The sequence below is a fragment of the Rhinatrema bivittatum genome, chromosome 6 (assembly GCF_901001135.1).
Source record: "Rhinatrema bivittatum chromosome 6, aRhiBiv1.1, whole genome shotgun sequence".
Classification (NCBI taxonomy): Eukaryota; Metazoa; Chordata; class Amphibia; order Gymnophiona; family Rhinatrematidae; genus Rhinatrema; species Rhinatrema bivittatum.
In genome coordinates, this window is record NC_042620.1 from 38,754,917 (window position 1) to 38,777,971 (window position 23,055).

General features: G+C 44.9%; 1 protein-coding gene across 1 annotated transcript in view; it reads right to left on the reverse strand.

Annotated features, from left to right (window-relative positions):
- ESYT3 (extended synaptotagmin 3) overlaps positions 1 to 23,055 on the reverse strand; it is a 193,069-nt gene that overhangs the window by 59,963 nt on the left and 110,051 nt on the right. The window contains exons 8-17 of the mRNA XM_029605310.1: positions 22,230 to 22,350; positions 20,054 to 20,230; positions 10,614 to 10,696; positions 8,809 to 8,857; positions 7,838 to 7,927; positions 6,942 to 7,004; positions 6,778 to 6,846; positions 4,976 to 5,041; positions 4,599 to 4,685; positions 3,923 to 4,072 (exon numbers count right to left, since the gene is read on the reverse strand). Of these exons, the coding sequence (XP_029461170.1) occupies positions 3,923 to 4,072; positions 4,599 to 4,685; positions 4,976 to 5,041; positions 6,778 to 6,846; positions 6,942 to 7,004; positions 7,838 to 7,927; positions 8,809 to 8,857; positions 10,614 to 10,696; positions 20,054 to 20,230; positions 22,230 to 22,350 (955 nt within the window). The remainder of the gene's footprint in view (positions 1 to 3,922; positions 4,073 to 4,598; positions 4,686 to 4,975; positions 5,042 to 6,777; positions 6,847 to 6,941; positions 7,005 to 7,837; positions 7,928 to 8,808; positions 8,858 to 10,613; positions 10,697 to 20,053; positions 20,231 to 22,229; positions 22,351 to 23,055) is intronic.

A 23,055-nucleotide genomic window follows, 5' to 3' on the forward strand; every position in this document is an offset into this window, starting at 1 on the left:
ACCTTTCTCTCAGCCGATCTTTGGAGGGAAGCTGCTGAGGATGAGAAGGTGGGGCTTGTCTTTGTAAAGAGTGGAAAGGATTATTCTGATAAAAAGGCCATATGTAATTATGTCTGGACATAAGCTGGTTTCCTGGCACTACAAACATCCAACTGCAGCGTTAACTGATGCTCCTTCATTAGTGCCACCATTTCTTGTACTTCGTCCCCAAACAGGTTCTCTCCTGGGCACAGTACATCCACCAAGCAATAGTGAACATCTTCCCAGAGCCCACTTTTCTAGAGCTATGTACATCTCCAGGCTCCAACAGACACTGCTGAAAAGTGTCAAAAGTTCCCAGGAGGCATGTTAGAATGCTTTGTAGAGCATTTTATGTTTCAAGGCCAATTCCATCATCATAGAGTGGTGCAGTAGTCTGACAACTTCAAATTCCAGAGAAGCTTGGATTCTATTTTAAGTCAATTTTGCTCACCCAGGCAGGCAAAATTCGAGGGTCTGCCACATCCTCATCTATAGGTATTAATTTAAAAGACTATGGACTGAAATAGAAGCAGATTCCATAGGGGGTTGGATGAACCGCAACAGCCCGAAAACCTCCATTCTTGGACCCTCTTCCTTCTTGAGGTTAATGGACAATATATTCAACATCTTCTGAACAGAGTGTAACTAAGGGCCTCAGTAAGCCCAGAGAGGAAAATACTGCCATAGATCCTTCACTGCCCGATGACTATTACACTTATCTATGACTCGCATGAAGAGAAAGGCAACCAAGGAGGGCATCTCTGGTGTTCTGATGGAAAGAGAATAGGTAGGAATTTCCACCCCTTCCCTCACCAAATCCTTCAGGGTGTGGAGGGGTTAGCAGATGCCCTGAGAGGTGGTTAACCAACCATGTCAACGTGAACTCACTCCAGCTGGTGAAGCTCATAGAGGGGAAGCCTAGACATCTCAGGACTACTCTCCCCCTCCCCACAAACACCACTGTATGAGAAAAACTTCTCCATCCTGGACAGAAGGGGGTTCTTATCCTCCCTCTCTGTTCTTCAAGGAGCAAGAAGGTAAATAAATTCCTCACCAACAGACAGCTGGGTCAAACTTTGTGGAGGTGCCCTCTGTGCTGGAGTAGGCAGGGAAACATCCTTCTCTGACTCCCAAATAAGTTTGTCCTCACTGGGCGCTGCAGTAGCTGGCAGTATCAAAGAGAACATTGGTGGAGTGGGCATTTGTGCCCAGGAATTGTTTGGCGCCAACCCACTCCATGACACTTGCACCAATGTACTCTACTGGCTGGAGTCAAACTGACCCATCAGCACACAAAACAAAATCCCTCCACAATCAATGGCTATTTATTTCTTCACACAGAGATGCTCTGTGCTAAGGAAACTGACTGCATCTTGGCAAGCACTGGTACCATATAACAGAAGGTGCCGAGACTGAAGCATTTGGGAAGAACAAACTGTCTAGGTGCCATGGAGGACCTCTGCAAGGAGGTCAATGCCATCTGTGCTAAACAGTTACTCACTGGGGAGGTCAAAGGCACTCTTCTAGATGTTGAGTTAGGGCCCACTCCAGCAGGGATCACTTGCACACTCTTCTCAGTACCTCTTCTTGCTCCTTAGACTTTCACATCAAGCTCAAACCATTGCCTGTGGTGAATCCAGAAACCAGCAGCAACAGGGAGAATTTTCCCAGCAGACCTATGGGAAGACTCTTGGCATGATTTCTGTTGCTTCATGTGGCGCCGAGACTCCAGAGGCCATACTCGGAGGTAAATTGACTACGCTGCCTACCCTTGCATCAAGGCTTTGGGGCAATATCGATGCAGTTTTCTAGAAGTCTTTCATCTTCCAGGTGTGGGGCCTGTAGCTTCCATGAGGACATCCTGCTGCAATTCAGACAACTGGAATCATCATGGTCCAGGCCCAGGCAATGGTAGCAGACAGCGTGGGTGTCTGTGATGGGCACATGGTGCACATACCTGTAGGTTTTGAACCTGCTAACTAAGGGCTTCAACTTGAACTTCACCATATACATTTTTTTTTTTTTTTAAGGAGGTATAACAAGTTTTTGGAGGGGCTGCAAGGCAGTGGCATGAAAAGAAACTTTTAAAAATTTCTAAATTAGTGAAAAATGATAAACATTGAGAGTGGGACTCTGTGCAGTAGCTTGGATAAAGAAAGAGGTGCTCACAGGGTAGCAGCCACCCGTACGAACTCACGCATCCTCAGGAACATTCCTGAGCTCAGAGCTGGATTTGTGTTATACCGTTTGACGGCATCACCCACTGGTTATGACCTATTTAATCCTACTTGATGTCGGAGAACCTCAGGAAGGTGAAAATATACCATCTTCCATCATGCTTCTGATGAGGCACTATAATACAGTATATACAAATACACACTTAAAGGTCCTCCTGGTTCTCTTTTTCATGTGGTTTCCTGCCATTTCACTTTGGTTATTTTGCTAAATCAACTACAGTACCTACAATCTAATTCTTCTGCAGGTTATTACACCTCTGCAAATGCCAGTCTGAATTATTTTAGCTAAATTACCTTCCTGCTGACAAAGACTAGAGGAATACAGAGGTCAGAGTAAATGCCACAGAATGCTTAAAATATGAAAAGAACTAATTGAGAGACAGAAAATTGCAAGATAAAAGCAGAAGCAATAAATGTTTCAGTTATTTGGCATAAAAGTCTAAACAAAGTAGATTATATGCCACTTTTTAAAAACCCACAAACAGGTCTGTCTAATGCAGAGCTTTAAAATCCTTCCTCTTAAGAGAGGAGATGTGATCTAGTGGTTACAGCTCTATTGTAGAGTCAATTTGTATACGAGGAGGAAGAAAATGCACACTCTGGCTGGCATTGCGATGGAAATTCTAATAAAATTACCACCAACTTTGGGTCTGATTTTACCAAGGCTTTTTTTCCATTCTGTACCCATGGGAAATAAACTTAGTAAATCAGGCCCCTGGTGCATCTTATCTAGCAAAGTCTGAAAGATGTCATAACAATTAGTGATGACCTGGTCTATGTAATGTGTACATTCAGCATGCATCAGCCACTCAGAATATTGAGCTATACAGCATTTTCAAAATTAAGCAAATCTACACGTTGCAAAAAGAAAGTGAAGCTAATTAGAACAGATTTGCTACATTCCTGGTTATAAAAAGCTGGAAAATTATACAGCCTCCAAAGAATCACTAGACAGAACGAGTATTAGTAACATCATTCTGGTTTTTTTTTCCAAGTTGCCGCAATCAACGACAATCTGAGTACGGTAGGTGGAAGGGGGAAGGGGCAGTTTTCAAAGACATTCCCGCGGGAAACGACCTGCTATAAATCTGCCCATCCAATATGCAGGTAAATTTACCCGGACTAAGCAGAGGTGGAGCGGTTTGCACTTACATGCCTCGCTTTTGTATTTTCAAAAGCCATGCCAGTAAATATTCCTGAAACACGCATAGCAGTTTAATTGTGTGGGGGGCGTTTTGGTGGGATAATTTTCAATGCAAATTTCCACGCGTAAGATTACTTTAAAAAAAGTGGGGTAACTTCATCATCTGTTGTCTAATTTATGCAGGCAGTTACAAAATTACCCCCTTAACGTCTGTGAAAACTGCTTCTGATTTAGCTGAACAGATCAGCAGCAGCCCTGTGTGCTGCCATGGAGGCCCTGCATGCAACTATTTCAGTCATTTAACATGGATATCCTAAAAACCAGACTGGCTGGTGGTCCCCAAGGACTGGGCTGAAAACCAGTGAAGCAGCAAGGCTTCTGTACAGTGCAAGTTCTACAAATATATTTGCAGTCCTTTCTGCATATGGAGAAAGATCAGAATATAATTTTTTTTGTATTTTATTTTTTTTACAGACTCGTGCTAAGGAAATCATGTCAAGAAGTCATTAAAATATCTTACACGCAATACAAGTTTCATTTTAATAAAGCTGTCTGGCCCAGAATTCTCCAGCTGGAACTTCTGATCGAGGGTGAGGTCTGTATCTTTCAAAATGCGGTGGAGGGGGATGTCCAAGATCCCCAGCGCACACTGGCGTTCATCATCCTTTACCTGCAAAACAAAATGTTCAAACAGAACGTGATGCAGGTCCACTGGAAAGTGAAATTCAGCAAGAGAAGAAAAAAAAACAGCTCCTCTCCTGCAGCGGCTTGCTTTATTTCTAGTTACTTCCTCTGCTGTCTTCTACTCTGGACGCTTACTTTCTGCAGCTGTGAATTCAATATGAATTCCTGTGGAAGCCCAGTCCCTGTAATGCTACAGGGCTTAGCCAGCCCTGTGTGTCAAGCTCTCACTAGCAGATTGTAAGCAGAGACAACATGAACAGCCAGGTGCACCTTTGCCAATTTAAAGAAAGGAGGGGGATCAAACTGATTAGGACCACACTTACAGAGTAAGATGGGAAAAAGTACAATTCTGTAGATTGCTAGTCACCTGTATTTCACTCTGTACTACCCTAAAGTAAATGAATAAAAACACTAAAGTACGCTAAAGGAAAGCAAGACATTGTACAAGAAGCATTTTCTTGAAATGACTAATGGATGCTGCTAATAATCTAAGGAAATACAAGGTACTTTACCTCAATGTGAAGATGCTCTGTGTGAATATTCTGAATAAAGAATGCAAAAGCCTGCTCCCAGATAGGATTTTTGCTCAAACAAATCATCTGTAGGTAAAATAAAAATAAAACAAAATGCCTCTTAGCAATGACAGACATTTAAGAACCCACTGAAGTCTGTACATATCTATAGGAAGCAATTAATTTTCAGACTATCCATTTTGGGACAAGGATTGAGTACTTTTAAATCACAGACTTTGCAAAGAAAAAGCATGCGCAATACTCTCTCTCAAACTCTTTGCATTTGCTTTTTGTGCAGGTAAATTTTCTATGGAAAACGTTGTGCAAAAGAACATAAGAAATGGTTACATGGTAGAAAAAGATAGCCAGCCTCCTACCTTGCTCTTCACCATTTTGCTGCCTACAGTGAGCTGCGCATAGGAGTTGGGATCCTTATCGGTTTTCTTTATGGTAAGACACAAGACAGAATATCACACGGTCAGTACAGCAGTCACGATATTTTGAGAAGGAATACAAAACTGCAGTGTTCGCTAGCAACACATTCCATGAGGGAATTCAGGATTAGTAATAAACTCAATTTACGGGTTTTTTCAGTTTGAATCACTCCATATCTGGGTTTAATTATCACTTCTGAATATACAAAGGATGCACCAAAACCTGCCGTTTTTAAAGCCCAAAGGTGGTTTAATTCGTGTCTCATTTTAAGGGCAAGATGCTTCCATGAGCACAGACTGAAAGAAATTTATGAATCAATTGGGTCCCTAAGGGTGCAATTTTCAAGGGATTTTCAACAAGAGTTTGCCCGTATAAAAACTCCCTTTGAAAACTGTCTCCACTCCCATCTATGTAGGGGAAAAGTACCCATGCCACCCACGATGTTCGACAGCAATGGCTGCCAAGACAGTAAAAGAAAAAATGAGAAACGCCACAGTCTTTCATTCTTATTGATACTTTTTCCAGGGTGTAAACTCTTACTTTCCTTCTCATGCCCATTCCACATTATTCGGGTGTCTTTAGTTTACAAAAACTGTCCCATTTTCCAAGGTTTGAATAATGGAGCACCTACTACAGAAGCTGAACATTTTGGCTACTAATCTGTTGTCCAAGGTACAAAATGTACTTTTCACGTAGCAGAGTTTTGGCGCAGCTGGCATTAGGGTGGGCAGAACCAGCTGAAGTTCATCTGAACTGCCACCTGCTCACTAGCCCAATAAATCGGTAGACTCAAATTAAGCCAAGCCCAAAACTATGACCCTGTTTTGGAAGGCCCAAAACCTTGGTTGGGGTGGAGAGGAGTGTCGTCACATCACCATCCCCTTCAGCCTGCCATTTGGGAGTCCTGAAGTTTCTTCCTGCTCCTGTCGTGGCTATAATGCTCTCAGACTCCATGCTCAGCTACATCGGGTTTTCTCCTCTATTTTTAAGTCCTTCCCATCCAGCCCAACCACAGAACAAGCAGCCTCTGGCCAAAAGGCCTGAGCTACCTTTCCCTCTGGGACCCGCCACAAACGCATCACTGTTGCGTAACATCTGGGACGCCGTCATCCCCAGGGGCTGTGAGCACTATCTCCCCGGCATCCCTAAGCCCTGGTCAGGCCTACTTCTTTTGTTTCGAACCAATGCCCCCACCCTGTTTGTTCCTCTCTACCTAGGAAGGTCAGGAATGTTTCAGCTCCTTTACAGCTACATGCAGTTTCCGTGTTCTTGCCTTTTGATAATACCAAGGCCTAGTGTACGATATTGCTGACATCTAGGAAGCTATTTCCAAATATTTTATGTGTTTAACCAATTTCAAACCACTACTTTTTCAAGGAATGGAAACATCACCCTGCTCACCCAACCTCCATAATTTAGGGGTTCGAAAGAAGATACCAATGAAGAAGTTATTGGCTTGCAGTAGGAAAGAATTTAGGTATTCAAAGAGCATCGTCAGTAAAGACAGTCATGGAAACTAGTTGTATATGAGGAGCAGGAATCCCCGTTATTGGAGACTAATTTTCTGAAGAGTAGATTACACAAGCACTTGTCAGGGATCCACTGAATCCTGTTTGGAGGCAGAGTAATGCATCAGAAGATCAAGACCCTCCCTTCCCTCGATGAGTATCCTAGTCCTCACTAACATACCAATAAGTTTTAGTTAACTACAGCATGCTTGAAAACCGCTGAATATAATCATTACCTTGATATAGTTGGTATTCTTCATCTTCCTTGTGCTATATTCATTGTTTGAATATTCAAAATGATTGCTCTGTATTGGTGAAGGAAAAGGATCACACAATGTGAAAGAAGCAAAGAAATGTATAAAACTGAAGGCTACCAATCTATTTATAGGACTTTACTTACAGGTAGATTGTATGCGCAGTCCAGGTAGACAATGATCATCGCTGTGGAGAGGCCAGCCTTAGGCTGTATATAGGGGGGGGAAAAAAAAAATTTATAAGGCAATGGGAGGTGGAATAATTTAGCAGCCCAAATTTGTGGCATTTTGGGGTTTTTTTGGCAGATTTCTGTGCATCTCCTCTTCTGGATTTAATACAAATTACACAAGATCTCACAAATATATTCATACAGTTGTATATATGCACTGGGTGATACGACCAGACATTTCCAACATGGCAGCAAGAAATTCACACTCACCCGAGTAGGTATGAATGCACCTGCTGCCACAAATACAGATATACCCAGCAGCGGTGAAGAGCCCACTCACCAAGGAGGATAAATAAAATATATTACTTATGGCTTTGGTTTTTTTTTATGGGGGAGGGGGGGAAGAAGGGATCAGGGTAGTGTTAAATCAAGAAATAGAGGGAAATGCCTTCCTGGATGCCAGGGCCCATGGTGCACACTGAAGGGAGGGGAGCAGTGAGCAGAAAAGAGGAAGACCAGAGCGTCAGCACCAGAGTAGGGAAGAGAATTGGTTTTCCACTCCACTTTTTCACAGCTGGAAGTATTTGAACTACAAGAACTCTTAAAAGAGTAAAATATGAATGAAATATAAAACAGCCATTACTCCATTACTGTTCTCTCGGTTAGAAAAGCTAATTATTTTTAAAACACAAGACAGGAGTCACCACTCTAGATTGAACAAAAATGTTCTGAGGGAGAGGGGTGATGAGATAATTCAGAACTATACCCAGAGTTACTAGAAAACATTAATAGAAGGACCCAGGGACCAGGGTGGACAACACTACATCAAAAAAAACATGTCATTAGAGCCCAGACTACGATAATCCACTCACCGCACACAGTTTAGCAGGGTCAGCCACCAATGAGAACCACTCCAGCTTCAAATGCACTTTTCCACTTGCTACGTCGCTTAGAGGGAACCACTATGCACGTGAAGGCAAGAAAAGGTTAAGTACAGTCAACGCATAGTCTACATTGCGCGCAGTATCTATCTTCCCGTTTCCCCCTTTTGATCATACACCTGTCACCCTTCATTTTAGATCTCACGTTAATACTTCCATAGCATAAAAGTCATGCACCTTTTATGGCCATAAAAATCCTGTTCAGTAACACTGCTTTCAGCAATTCAGGTTGCACCAGGGGGTTCCCCAAACCCCCCACCCTGACCCCAGAGCCAGTCAGGATTTCTGGATATCCACAATGAATATGCATGACACACATTTGTATTTACTGGTCTCCAACGTAGGCAAGTATCTGTTGTGTAAATCCTGAAAACCCAACTGGCTATATAGTCAGTAGGTCAGCTTTAGTTACCAACTGGTGCAATATTTTCCTGGGTTTTAGGTAAGGATTAGCTCAGCTGGGGGCGGAGTGAAGTGGTATTAAGCAGCAAACACAGCCAACCTGAAAAACTCAGGAGTCAGACTGCTATGCTGACTTCTTTTTATGATTCCTCAATTTCAAAAGTATTTTAGACTTGGTATGGATTAGTATTAGCTTTTGGCGCTTCACTGGTAATGCAAGAGATAGCTTTCACTGTGCTTAAATTCTGTGCTGCTATGCACATGTGGACAGACATGTCTAAAAGTAATTGGAAAGCAGCACTTCAAAGCTGACCCACATTACACTAACAGCACTACACAGCCGGGTTAACACACATACGGTATATAGCCACGGACATCCCCCAACGTGCAATTAAGAAGGGATGGCTGCATGCTTTGTGAATGCCATCATTGCCAAGTGTTAGGTGTCTTCAGGCAACAAAGGTTGATTAGTATTAAAGCTTGAAAATGTCAGATTTTACCTCATCCACAACTCTGTCTTTCATCACACCACTCAGACATATGATCAAGCTATAAAACAAAAATAAAATACACGAGTCTTATTGGTAACCTAAAATATATCTACTAATACTAATTAAGATTGTATGATTGGCCTTATCTCACTTTAAATAGTAGAGGTAACTGGTCTTATTTTATTTACTGATTTTATATACCGTCATTTGGTGTAGCCATCATAACGGTTTACAACAGTAATAAATAACAATAAAATTACAGTAAATTAAAATAAGAGTTAAATAAAATAAAATGCAATAAAATAACATAACAAAACAAGATATTAATACAATAAAAATAAAGCAATAAAATAAAATACATTCAAAATCTTGATTGGAACTTCAGGCAGCGTGCGGAAATGGTGGTGTGTGTACTACAACAAAATGAATCTTGATTTGTTGAGACAGACATAAAACAACAGATTAGTGCATGTGATTGTTTTAATTGGAATCGTTAAAAGCCACTTTTTGATTTCTTTCTTAAATATCTTTAAATTTGTTTGTAGCCGTTTTTCTGTGGGGAGTGTGTTCCAAATTTTTGGGCCTGCAAGGGATATTGCATGTTCCCTTACTTGCGTGAGCTGTGCCGATTGTACTGAAGGAATAGATAGAAGGCCTTTATTAGCAGATCACAAATTCCTTTGGGGTATATGTATTTTAATTGCCGTGTTAAGCCAGTCTGTTTGGTCTCCGTACATGATTTTATGAATAATTGTTAGGATTTTGTATTCTATTCTCAATTTTATTGGCAGCCAGTGCAGTGAAATTAAAACTGGAGTGATATGATCTTGTTTCTTGGTACCCGTTAAGATTCTAGCTGCCGAGTTCTGTAATAACTGACGTGGTTGAGTTGTAGATGCAGGTCAGTCTCACAAGCCAGATTCAGAACTCCCCAAACTCGCCAACACTGCTGCAGCTTCACCAAAGCAAATTAACCAAATGTCAGGGGAGCAAGGGAGAGAGTAGTATGCATGCTGAATGGCTACTAGCACCATATGTGAAAATGCATACATTTTCTTTAAAATGTGTTTTATGCCACCAATTTTAAAATGACAGAGCCTTCTTGTACAAATTCTGTTTTACATCTTCAGGAGTTTCTGAACAAACGTCATCTGTGCTTAATAAAATTAGCTGGGATCAGAATTAAAAATGTTTAACAGTCCTGCTCGTTTCATGTGGCATAACCTCTTTTGCAATTTACAGGCGACAAACTGGGGCTATTGCAATTTTGCAGAACATGAGCAATGTGACAGCATGAAAGCCAAACACCAGAATTAATAAGCAGGTTTTAAGAAAAAAAAAACAACGGATACCCACCATATTTGTTAGTAATCTTAACAGAATTAAGGGAGTTGTTATTCTTATATCATGATAAGCATGTAGGAAACCTAGCTCCTTTGCCTGGGCAACTTGCAAAATAAGCATGGAGTTATGTGTGTGGTGGCTAACTAATAAAGTTGCAATTTGAACCACAGGTGGAGGACTGTTTTTTTAGGCAGTATGACTATGTATAATTTATTTTTATTTTGACCCACTTGAAAATTAAGTAAAAATCTGTACTCAATTAAAAAAAAAAAAAAAAGAAAAAAATTTCCATCGCCACATAAGAATGGCCAATTGTCTACAGACAGGGAGCGAAATCTGGTGGATAAAACTGGGCTTGAACATCTACAAACTATACCAGCAGCTTAGAATGCTCTCCTTTTGTTTCGGAAAAATGTTTATTATGTGCACAAGAAATGCCACATATAAACCTGTGTCCTGGATTATGTTACCTGCCAAGAAAGTCATCTTTATCTGGATCTTCATCATACAAATCCACTTCTAAGTCCTGGCCAGGAACCTCATGAACTACAAACTGCCGAGAAAAACAAACAAAAAACGCACAGATATGAAAAATTGTAGAGAAGCAAAACGTTTGACGTCAGAGTCTCGCCATTTGACCACATTTCAGACAGGACTGAAATGTTGCCATGTGGCGGGATAGTATGGGCCCGATTTGAGGACTGGACACAATAAGGGCAAACATTAAACACAAGAGAATAAATTCCACCCGGAGCCAATCCAACCCACCTGCCGGGATATGCACGCGCGCCTACAGTGCATGTCATACGCATGGAACTAAACAGAGGAGTTACTGGGGAGGAGAACATAGCCATCTCCGAACCGTCTTTCCCTTGGCAAAATAGTCTCAAGCCTGCAAATCAGGCTGTGCAATTTTTTTTCCCCAAGGATTTACGTTTCCTGCAATTTCAAGAAAAGAAAGTTGCACAAGCAAAAGGAGGAAAAAGGGCTGTGGAACGTTTGCCCGGTCCTTACTGCCTTTTATCCTGCCCTTGGTTTGGTTTCTTTAAAGCTGTAACATGATTAAATCATATTTTGACCTGCCGCTGTGAGAGTAACTATTTTTTTTTCTTCTACTAATAAACGTTACATCCAAGGTACTAACTGGCAGTTTAAATTAACAAAATCATGTTAACTACCAGTTTGCATTCTTTCACTTAATTGCTGACAAGACACAAGTTTAGGCTTTTGAAAGTTCTGCCCAACTTAGGCCTAGATTTATGAAACTGCTGTAAATATCGCATGCGATGGAAAAGGGGGTGTGTTTTATGGTAATTGCCTAATAATCGCAATGTGCACTATGTTAGCGCTTTGCATAGGTATTACCACAAAGTGCGTTAACTTTTCGCACTTTGCAGTAATATGTACATAATTGCAAAAGGGGGGAGAGAGAATAGCAAATGTTGCTTACCTGATGTAACAGGTGTTCTCACAGGACAGCAGGATGTTAGTCCTCACAAATGGGTGACATCGAGGATGGAGCCCACCACGGAAAACTTCTGTCAAAGTTTAAACAGAACTTTGACTGGCCCCTACTGGGCATGCCCAGCAAGGCACTGACCCTGCAGCCAGCAGGGGTCTCCCTTCAGTCTGATTTTCAAAGCTACAGGCAGTGCCTAGAAAGTAAGAAGAAAACGAACCCAACACCGCGGGGAGGCGGGCGGGTTTCGTGAGGACTAACATCCTGCTGTCCTGTGAGAACACCTGTTACATCAGGTAAGCAACATTTGCTTTCTCACAGGACAAGCAGGATGGTTGTCCTCACAAATGGGTGAGTACCGAGCTGAGGATGTCCCGACTTGCACCAAATGTACCCAACGGTGTGCAGCAGGCACAAGAAGTGAGGAGAAATTTGGGAAAGGGCATCCGCACCCAACCGGGTAGGTGGAAGGGTGTTGGTACATCAGGTTGGAAAAAGGTTACGCAAGACAGACTGGCCGAAGATGGAGTCCTGTCTTCCAGCCTTGTCCAAACAATAATGGGCTGCAAAGGTATGGAGAGAACTCCAGGTTGCAGCTTTGCAGATGTCAGGAAGCGGCACCGATCGAAGGTGTGCCACTGACGTCGCCATGGCCCTCACAGAGTGTGCTTTAACACGGTCTTGAAAAGGAATGCCAGCTTGCTCATAGCAAAAAGAAATGCAGTTCGCCAACCAGGAAGAAAGAGCCTGCTTACCCACAGGTTGTCCCAACTTATTAGGATGGAAAGAGACGAATAATTGAGTGCTCTTCCTATGGGAAACTGTACGGTCTAGGTAAAAAGCTAGAGCTCGTTTACAGTCTAGGGTATGCAGGGTCTGCTCTCCAGAGTTGGAGTGGGGCCTGGGAAAAAAGATAGGTAGTATGATGGATTGATTGATATGAAACTCAGAAACTACCTTAGGTAAAAATTTAGGGTGAGTGCGGAGTACCGCGCGGTCCTGCAGGAGCTTAGTGTAAGGCGGATAGGTAACTAGGGCCTGTAATTCACTAACCCTGCGAGCTGAAGTAATAGCCAAAAGGAATAACACTTTCCAAGTGAGATATTTAAAGTCACAGGAGTGCAGAGGTTCGAAAGGAGGTTTCATAAGACGACCAAGAACCAGGTTAAGGTCCCAGGATGGGGCCGGAGGACGCAAGGGCGGCTTTAGATGGAGCAAGCCCTTAAGAAAGCGTGTTACTAGAGGTTGTACTGAAATAGGATTACCCCCAATACCCTTATGGAAGGCGGCTACCGCACTGACATGCATTCTGATAGAAGAGGTTTGAAGACCTGATTCAGAGAGATGCCATAAATAGTCCAAGAATTTGGAGATTGGACAGGAAAGGGGATCAAGGGACTGAGAAGTGCACCATGATGTGTACCTTTTCCATTTGTATGAGTAAGACTTTCTTGTGGAAGGCTTTCGTGAAGCTATCAGGACCCGAGAAACGGAATCTGAAAGGTTGAAAGGCTGAAGGACTAACCTTTCAACATCCATGCCGTCAGGGACAAGACTTGGAGGTTGGGATGGAGGAGGCATCCGTCGTTTTGAGTGAGCAGATGCGGGTCCTTTCCCAGAGGAATGTGCCTGCGGATGGAGAGATCCTGGAGTATTGGAAACCATACTTGGCGTGGCCAGTAAGGTGCTATCAGGATCATGGTTCCTCCGTCCTGGCGTAGCTTCACGAGAGTCTTTGACACAAGAGGGAGTGGAGGGAATGCATAGAGCAGACCGGTTGTCCACTTGAGGGAGAATGCATCCCTCGGCCGAGAGTGCTGGCTCCGAATGAGAGAGCAGTAATCGTCCACTTTGTGGTTCTGAGGGGACGCAAAGAGGTCTATGCGGGGAGAACCCCACTTGTGAAACAGAGAGGTCGCTACCAGAGGATCGAGTGACCACTCGTGTGGTTGGAAGACACGGCTCAGCTGGTCTGCCAATACATTGTCTACTCCCGGCAGGTAAGTGGCCCTGAGGTACATGGAGTGGGAGAGGGCTTCCGCCCAGATCTGCGCAGCTTCCTGACACAGAAGGAAGGAGCCTGTGCCTCCCTGCTTGTTTATGTACCACATGGCCACTTGGTTGTCCGTCTGGATTAAGATTATCTGATGAAAGAGATGATCTTTGAAAGTGCGGAGCGCATAGCGGATTGCTCGAAGTTCCAGGAAATTGATCTGGTGTTCGGCTTCCTCTTTGGACCATAACCCTTGGGTTTTGAAAGTCGTCCACATGGGCTCCCCAACCGATGTGAGAAGCGTCGGTGGTTAGGATTACTTGCGGTTCCGGTGGAAGAAAGGGTAAGCCCTGAAGGAGGTTGACCTGAGTCGTCCACCAGGTTAAGGATAGGCGCAGCGCTTGTGTGACTGTGACTATGGAGGACAGAGGCTGAAAAGCTTGAATCCATTGGTGTCGTAGAGTCCATTGTGTTACTCTCATGGCTAGTCGGGTCATGGGAGTGACTTGAACCGAGGATGCCATGTGCCCTAGGAGAATGAGGAACTGGCGAGCCGTGGCAGTGTTCTGAGACTGGAGCTGGCGAGCCAGGGACATTAGGGTGTGGACCCTCTGAAGAGGAAGGTAAGCCTTTGCCTGTAAGGTGTCCAAGTCTGCCCCAATGAAGGATAAGGTTTGAGACGGGACTAAGCAAGATTTCTCGTAATTGACGAGAAACCCTAAGGAAAGGAGTGTTTGAATTGTCAATTTTAGGGAGGATTGAGCTATCTGTTGGGTGGAGGCCCTGATTAGCCAATCGTCCAGGTATGGGTAGACGTGGACACCTTCCTTCCTTAGGAATGTTGCTACCACTACGAGACATTTGGTAAAGACTCGTGGGGCAGAAGCTAGACCGAAAGGTAGGACACGGTATTGATAATGGTCGTGGCCTACTAGAAACCGCAGATATTTGCGATGGGATTGTGTGATCGCAATGTGGGTATAAGCGTCCTTGAGGTCGAGAGAGCACAGCCAATCCCCTCTTTGTAGCAGAGGGAGCAGCGCGCCTAGGGTTACCATTTTGAACTTCTCTTTTTGAAGGTATTTGTTGAGGGCTCGAAGGTCCAAAATGGGACGTAGTCCCCCTGATTTCTTTGGTATTAGGAAGTATCTGGAATAGAATCCCGTGCCTCGTTGAGAGGGAGGAACGGGTTCTATAGCATTTGATTGCAGAAGAAGGGATACTTCCTGTTGTAATTGAGCCAAATGGGTGGATAGACTCCAGGCTTGAAGAGGCGGGGAGTCTGCCGGAAGAGATATGAAGTTGAGGTGGTAACCCGCAGGCCCAGGAGGAGGGGCTACAGTAGGCCTTTGTTTCCTAGGCTGACGCGGCTGAGGCCTAGTAGAGGATCGAGCTGGACGAGGCCTGGCCGATGGAGGGTAATAACGGCGTGGTCGAAAGAATGACTTCTTAGAGTCTTTCTTTTGCGGTTGCTTGGAGGTCAGCTCAGGTGGGACAGATGAGAGTTGTTTCAACGTCTCATGGTGGTCTTTTAACTCCGCCACAATCTGCTGAATTTGCTCTCCAAACAAATTATCGCCTAAGCAGGGTAAATCAGCAAGACGATCCTGAACCTCTGGGCGAAGGTTGGATGATTTTAACCAAGCCCAACGTCTGGCTGAGATGGCTGTGGCTGAAACTTTTGTGGAAGCATCGAATATGTCGTAGGCAGTCCTAATCTCGTGCTTCCCTGCCTCAAATCCCTTGTGAAGAAGGGCTTGAAGCTGCGGTTGGTATTGGTCTGGCAACGTGTCAGCATAGTCTTGCATCTGCTTAAGGATGGCTCTGTTGTACTGAGTCATGTAAAGTTGATATGAAGCTATGCGTGAAATCAACATAGCTCCATGATAGACTTTCCGTCCAACACTATCTAGGAACTTGTTGTCCCTGGTAGGTGGGGTAGAAGAGTGTGGCTTAAGACGCTTGGCCTTCTTCTGCGCGGACTCAACCACAACAGAGCGATGATCCAGTTGAGGTTTTTGGAAACCTGGTGCTGACTGGACAAGGTAGGTGGAGTCAGCTTTTTTGTTAACTGGGGACACTGATGAAGGAGATTCCCAGTTTTTCTTGAGCAGATCCAAAAACACCTGGTGTATAGGGATGGAAGCGATGATTTTTGGAGCATCCAGAAATTGAAGGAGTTCCATCATCTGGTGTCTGTCATCAGCTTCAGATTGTAGTTGAAAAGGTACAACTTCTGACATCTCTTTCACAAAATTAATGAAAGATAGATCCTCAGGAGGAGATCTTTTTCTACTCTCTGTAGGAGATGGTGGCGAAGGCAAATCTGTGTCAGAAGATGTATCATCATCATCACCCCAGGTATCGTAGGGATCAAGTGGGGCTTGTAGCCCTGATGGACCTGGCTGAGGCTCTGAAGGCATCGATGGAAACCGAGGTGGAATCGGTGCCGTAGGTGGAACCAGAAATGGCATCGATGGCTTCGGTGCTGCCGATGGAATCGGTGCCTGGCGTGGAATGGATGGAACCGAAGGATATATCGGTGGAGATATACCAGAAGGCACCGATGGAACCACCCCGGAAGGGGGAATCCGGAACGGTGTTTCTCCTGCCGATGAAAATCCAGTCGGAGACGGTGGTGTTGTCGATGGTACTGGAATCACCGATGGAAGGGCCGTCATGAGCGCCTCCATGCGGCTCAGTAGCGGTGCTAGCGCTTGTATCAACGGCTCGGTGGTCGGTTCCCTCCTCGGTGGCGAAGCCGGTGCCGGTGTCGGTGTCGGGGGCGGCACTGGAACCGGTGCCGGAGACGGTGCCGATGGAGGTTGCAATTTCTTCATCGCTTTCTCGATGGCCTCCTGGACCAGCCGGTCCAGTTCTGCCCGGAGACCAGGGGTAACCATACCCGGCTCGACGGGAGAGGGAGGCTGAGGCAGGGCCGGAGGGACCACCGTAACCGGTGGGATCACGGCCCCCGCACCCCGGGAGGGTGAGGGTTTCCTCGATGCCGGCGAACGAGACGTGGAGGGTGTCCGGTCTGTTCGCGGCTTCTTTGTCGGTGGCTCGGCTTGAGCAGAGGTCGATGGCTGTGGATCCTCGACAGGCCGAGACTTGTGCCGTCGATGGCGGTGCTTTTCCTTCCGATCCCCTCGCCCATCCGGGGAAGGGACGGGAGTCGACGGCCGAGAAGCGATCGATGGCGGACGGTCACCGGAGGGTTGACGATGATGGTACAACTTCGACGGTGCCGGTTCCGATGACGTCGATGCTATCGATGGCGTTGGGGTGGGTGCATGGAAGAGGAGTCCCATCTTCTCCATCCTGGCTTTGCGACCCTTGGGTGTCATTAAGGCACATTTGGTGCAAGTCAGGACATCATGCTCACTACCCAAACACATTACACAAACCCTGTGGGGGTCTGTGATGGACATAGTCCGGGTACAATCCGGACAACGGCGGAACCCCGTTGCCATGGCCTGAAGCCAAAATTTAGGCTGGGGATCGGTAAGTGCCAACAGGCCTCAAGGGCCAAAAATCGACGGTAGTCGATGGAAAAAGGCAAAAAACTTACCGGGTTCCGTAAGATGACTAAAAATTTGTCGAAGGGAGACCCCTGAGGGGCAAATTTTCTTAGGAAATTAACTTCCAAATTCCTGTCAGGAACGTGGTTAGAGAGCTCCTTTCACCGCGTGGCAACTGCTGCGCGGAAAAAAGAAGACTGAAGGGAGACCCCTGCTGGCTGCAGGGTCAGTGCCTTGCTGGGCATGCCCAGTAGGGGCCAGTCAAAGTTCTGTTTAAACTTTGACAGAAGTTTTCCGTGGTGGGCTCCATCCTCGATGTCACCCATTTGTGAGGACAACCATCCTGCTTGTCCTGTGAGAAAACGCATGATATCGCACAGCTTATCAGTTGAAAAAGGTATAGTTATTTTCGGCATTAAAACTGTGCGATATCGTGCGTTATGGCTTCGCAAAGTGCAAAGCCAGCCCACTTTCAGAAATCCCGCCCCCAACTCCTCCCCAATCCCTCCCCTTTTAAAAGTTTGCATTGCACCATGCGTTAAGGCGTTTTTGCATGCGTTATAACACAATCTATACATGTGCTTTACACTCCCGCTGGAGATAATGTGAAACGCCCACATGCTTTTAATCCACATGACACCCTGATCTTCTAAATACAAACTCTGCAGGTAGCTTGTGTTTGAATATCAGGATGGTTTAGGCAGGAAGAAAAGTTAGTGCATATATTGCCACTTGAGCACCTGATTGAAAATAGACTCCTGTCATTTTCATTCTGCAATGATTTTCATTAGGACATAACATACTGCATTTTTTAAAATCAAAATATGACCTACAACTACTTTTCAAGGTTTCAAAGCTATGCTCGAGTAGCCCAATTAATTATTCCCTACTCTCCTCTCTCCAAGCCTGGAGCCCATAACGTTGCATTGCCAACGATCTGAATTAAGAGTAAAACAGCAATAAGTCGACAAACTGCATTTTTCCAGGAAACTATTTCTAAACGTATTTCATGTGGTCCACACTGGAAAGCATCAGCAAATCAATGGCAGTTCTAGTTTGACAAAAATAGCTCATCATGAAGAGTGTGTCGTCATGCCCGTGACGGCTGACCTTTCGCTGGACTTCCAAAGCGCGGTGTGTTTCTGTATCGCACAAGCCAAGTCTTCCTTTTGCACTTTCACTGAGGACATTGATTGCTAATGTCTAGGGACCTTCATTTTCAGGGGTTTTTTTGTTTGTTTTTTTTGGGGGGGGGGGGGGGGGTTTCCTGGGAATTTATCAAGGTTTATGATGACAAAAAAACAGGGGAAAAAGAAAATTGGTGGAAAAAAATGACTGTTTTGCCAGGTAAAAAAAAATCAGGCTTTATTTTGGTGGACAGTAAATTAACAGCTTATTCTGCTACCCACCCACTCAGCAATACCCCCTGTATGTCCCTCTCTTCTCCACCCCCGCACCTAAGCCAAGAATCCCCCTCTCCCCCCCCCCATCTTTACTGGGGGTTGCTCCTGGCTCCTCCTCCCTCGCTCTTTGGCAGCATGCTTGTTGCGGCTCTCACGCTCTGCGGCACTGCACTTCTGCTTTAGTGCATGGTCAGGAAACCTGCCAGGAAGTGCTTCTGATAGGGTGGGGTGCGGCAGCACCAGACAGCAGGCACCTTGGCTGCTTGGAAAGGGAGTAGGGAGAGGTGGGACTTGAAAACGCTGCATCAGCAGCACTGGAGAATGAGCGCTTTCACTGGTGGGGAGCGTTGCGTCTGTCGGTCTCAGACGGCTTAGACCTCTGTGCCTCATCTTTCTCTCTGCTCTCCCCGCCAGCCTTGGGAAGATGGCTACCGCCACGTCTGCATGCCGCTCTCTCCGGCGTCCCCGGAACGGCAATGGCAAGGCTATCCGCCATGTTTCTCCTGAGGGTCTCCTAGGGTGCGCGCGCGCACACGCCACCCACATCTTTATCCACGTCATGGCGGGAACCTCGGGGACGTCCCCCTCGAGTGACGTCACGCCATCCGGGTATTTAGCCTGCCCTTCGTTTGCTAGCAGATTGAGTTAGCAAGGATTGGACTCGCCCGGTCTAAGCTACTCTGCCGTTTGAAACTCTCTCTGCCCTTCAGGGTTATTCATTTAACCTGGGTACCCGCTCCTCGGGGGCCCTTTGCTTTCTTTCAGGTTCCTGTCTGGGATACCGGGTACTTGCTCCTCGAGGGCCTGCTCTCCCTGCCTTGGTGCCTGCAATCCAACTACTTCTGCCTGCTGGGATCTCCATCTGTACAGCTACCAACTTAGTGAGTAATCTAACCTTTATCAGTCTGTCTCATCTACAGCTCAGCATCCGGATCTCCCTATACTATTCTATGTGAGACTGGTCTCCTCTGCCGAGGGTCCCTGGACTGCTATCGCTGGATCACCTCACTACTGCCACCTCTGGTGGTATCCTTCAGCTGTATAATAAAAGACAAATCTCTGTGTGTTTGCGTGTCTCGAGTCTAGCCTTGTTCTGTGGTTCCTCTCGGGGCTCCTCCCCGTGGGAGTGGCCATCACCCAATAACCCACTCTAAAACACCTCAAAACCATAACAGGGAGCAAGACTTGAAAACGCTGCATGCTCTTTGGCCTGCACTGGCTGGTGGCCATAAAAAGCTGCCATCTGCTGCTCTAGAGCTCTACCTAAAATCAGCCTAAAATTGGGGTGAAAAAAAACATTTAAACAGATTTTCAACTTTGAATACTCTGGGAATTTATGGGTGAAAACAGTTTAAATTGTAAATGAAGTACCCTACTTATGTTTTACAGCAAACTGTGCCACCTTAAGCAAGCTCATCTGCCTTTGGTTGTATTTCCCCAAATAACTGCGCCGGAGGTGCAAGGGAATGCAAGTTCAGACAAATGGCCAGTGTCCAGGAGGAGAAGAAGGAAAGAAAAAAAAAAGGTGCCATACCTCAAACATTTCATGCCATTTGGGGTTCAGATTCTCTTTGATGGTTTTAGTTCTGAAGATCTTGGTGCCCACTCTTGCCACAGCATAAGGATCAGACTTGCCTTTAATTATTCCTCGGAGGTAGGTGTCTTTCGGTATGAGGTCTTCAGCTTCAATGGCGTGAACCCGTAAGACTCCCTAAAACAAAGAAAAACAGCCCATAATAGCTCAGGCCCATCTGAACCAATAAGTTATAGCTGAACTGGCAAGGGGGGGTTGGGGGGAGGGGCCTGGATACATCAGACGGGGGACAAGGTACACACCGAGAGCCCTAGTGAGATGCAAGTGGAGCCATCAATGTTACCCAGAAAGCTAATTTGCATGACAAAACCTGCCTCTACGGCAGTATCTGCCACAGTGAGGTGGCGCTGCTATTCAACCAGCTTCAAAATGCAATCACTATTGATATGTGGGAGCATCAATCACTAGGACTGTATTTTTGTCATAGGACTTATAGAAACTGATATCAGCAGATAGAAAGCCATTTGGTCCACCCAGTCTGCCCATTTGTAGCTGTCTACCGTGCTGCCGCAAATTTATTTGGTCTTCTCTCCCCTCACAAACGTGCGGTAGCAACCTAGTGGTTAGAGCAGCGGGCTGTGAACCAGGGGTGGCACGGGTTCAAAATGCTGCTGCTGCTCCTCCTGACCGTAGGCGAGTCACGTCACCCTCCACTGCCTCAGGCGCAGAAAACTTAGGGGCTCGCTCACCGTGCCATGGTATTTTTCCCCTGAGGGGAAATAAACATTTGTTATTTGATGACTTGTTCTATGTTCTTTGCTCAATGTTCAATGTAACGCCATAGCCGCGACTGTTCTGTTTAAATGCCGCAGCCAGAATCGCCGTAGCCAGAATCCTAACTAACACTAATAGAAGAGACCATATCACCCCCATCTTGAGCAACCTCCACTGGCTACCCAAACAGAGAATCCTATATAAAACCTTAACCATTATTCATAAAGCAATTCATAACGTCTCACCTATATCACTACAAACTCAACTTCGTCCACACTTATCCTCCAGACCCATCAGAAGCACCTACAAAGGCACATTAGTCGCAGCTCCAGCTAAATCAACACTAAGAAAAAGAGCACTCTCAACTGCGGGACCACACCAATGGAATGCTCTCCCACCAGACCTACGCCTCGAACCCAGTCTACCAGAGTTCAAAAAAAAGTTAAAAACCTGGCTCTTCAGGCAAGCTTTCCAATTCCCAGAGTGTAACTAGGCACCTCCTCCTGACTTTCAGATCCAATCATTGCAGCGTGTCACTAACACCACAGACACTTAATTTATATACTTTCTTATTCGCAATTTGTATTTAACAGTCATTAATCATATACTATATAACTGTATACTTGTATACTGTATGGTGGCTCGGTTGTTGCTACTAAAGTTCCTTGTAAAAAGTTAAACACACGTACTGTTTCAAAACACGAATAATGTCAAATGTTAAATGTTATTGTTACTTTTCAATGTTCCTTGTAATAAGCCCAGGTCGGACCGCCCCAACCAGGGTAACTTATTGTTTATTGTAAACCGGATTGATTTGTATTGTATACAGGAATTCCGGTATATAAAAATTAAAAATAAATAAATAAATAAATAAATAAAATGGAAACCGATTTGATTTGATATTTTTTTCAAGAATGTCGGTATATAAAAATTCTAAATAAATAAACGTCCCTTTGTGCCTATTATATTTGTATACCACCTTCTTCCAATGCTGGATGCAAAGCGGCTCACAATACGTAACGATACAATAAAGCAGGACTGCCATGCACGCCACTGTTCCAGCTGCCATAACTTCTGCTGGGTCCATCATGTTTTCACTCAAAAAGTACTGCCTCATTCTGTTTGAACCTCCCTCCTTTCAGCTTCACAGGAGGACGACGGCTCTTGAGTTTTTTCAGCCCACATAATATGCTCCCGATTCCACCACGTTTATGATGTACCTGCGGTCCTGGAGATCATTTATTGCTGCCAAAGTGGTTTTCCATCAAATCGCAACCTTAAAACTCTGGTTTCTGTTACGGCCCCCACCCTTGCCCTGGTGCACATTGTAATTTTAAACAGATTTTACATCAGCTGTTTATCTCTGAAACCAGAAAAACACCTCTGGGGCAGAGGGACTCACATGTGGGAGAGGGAAGCGCAGCTGGGCCACATTCAGCTCATTTGTTAGTGGGAGCGTGAATCTGTTTGGCAGCACAAGGTACGACGCAATGATGTCCACGATCATGGTGTCAGACATGTCACTACAAAAAAAATATTTAAAAAAAATTATATTACATATATTTATTTATACACGTACACAAAATATAAAGTTAAAAGCTGGAACAGGTAGCAGATCCAACACTCACGATGTAGCAGAGACTTAAAAGCTTAATATACCACCTGTCTCACTTTGTGAGCCTCTCTTAATCCTTCAGGGATTTAGTCTTTATAGCTATAGATATATAAAGCAGCAGCTCCTCCTTCCACCATCTCTCTCATCATTCACTGCTATACACTCTAACTCTCCCATCTTACTTCTTAGACTTCTGGCATTGGCATACAGACATTTCAAGGTGTGTTTTATGTTTATATTAACTGCCTGCTTTTCAGTTGACAGGTATAATTTGGAATCTTATAGCTCAGGTGATTCTTTACTTATAGGCTCATGGACTACTTTTGCTTTTTTTTGGAACCTCTCTGTTGGGATGCCCTAACTCTCCCTGCTTCATTAGTATCCTTCGAAAATACCTCCATCCGAACCATGCGCTGTTGAGCGACTGTCAGCTTTCCGCATTGATTTAGTTTAAAAACTGCTCTCTCTCCTTTTTAAGGTTAGCGCCAACAGCCTGGTTAAAGTGGAGCCCATCCCTTCAGAAAAGATTCCAATTTCCCAAAACATTGCCCAGTTCCTTACAAAACTGAATCCCTCTTCCTTGCACCATCGTCTCCTCCACGCATTGAGACTC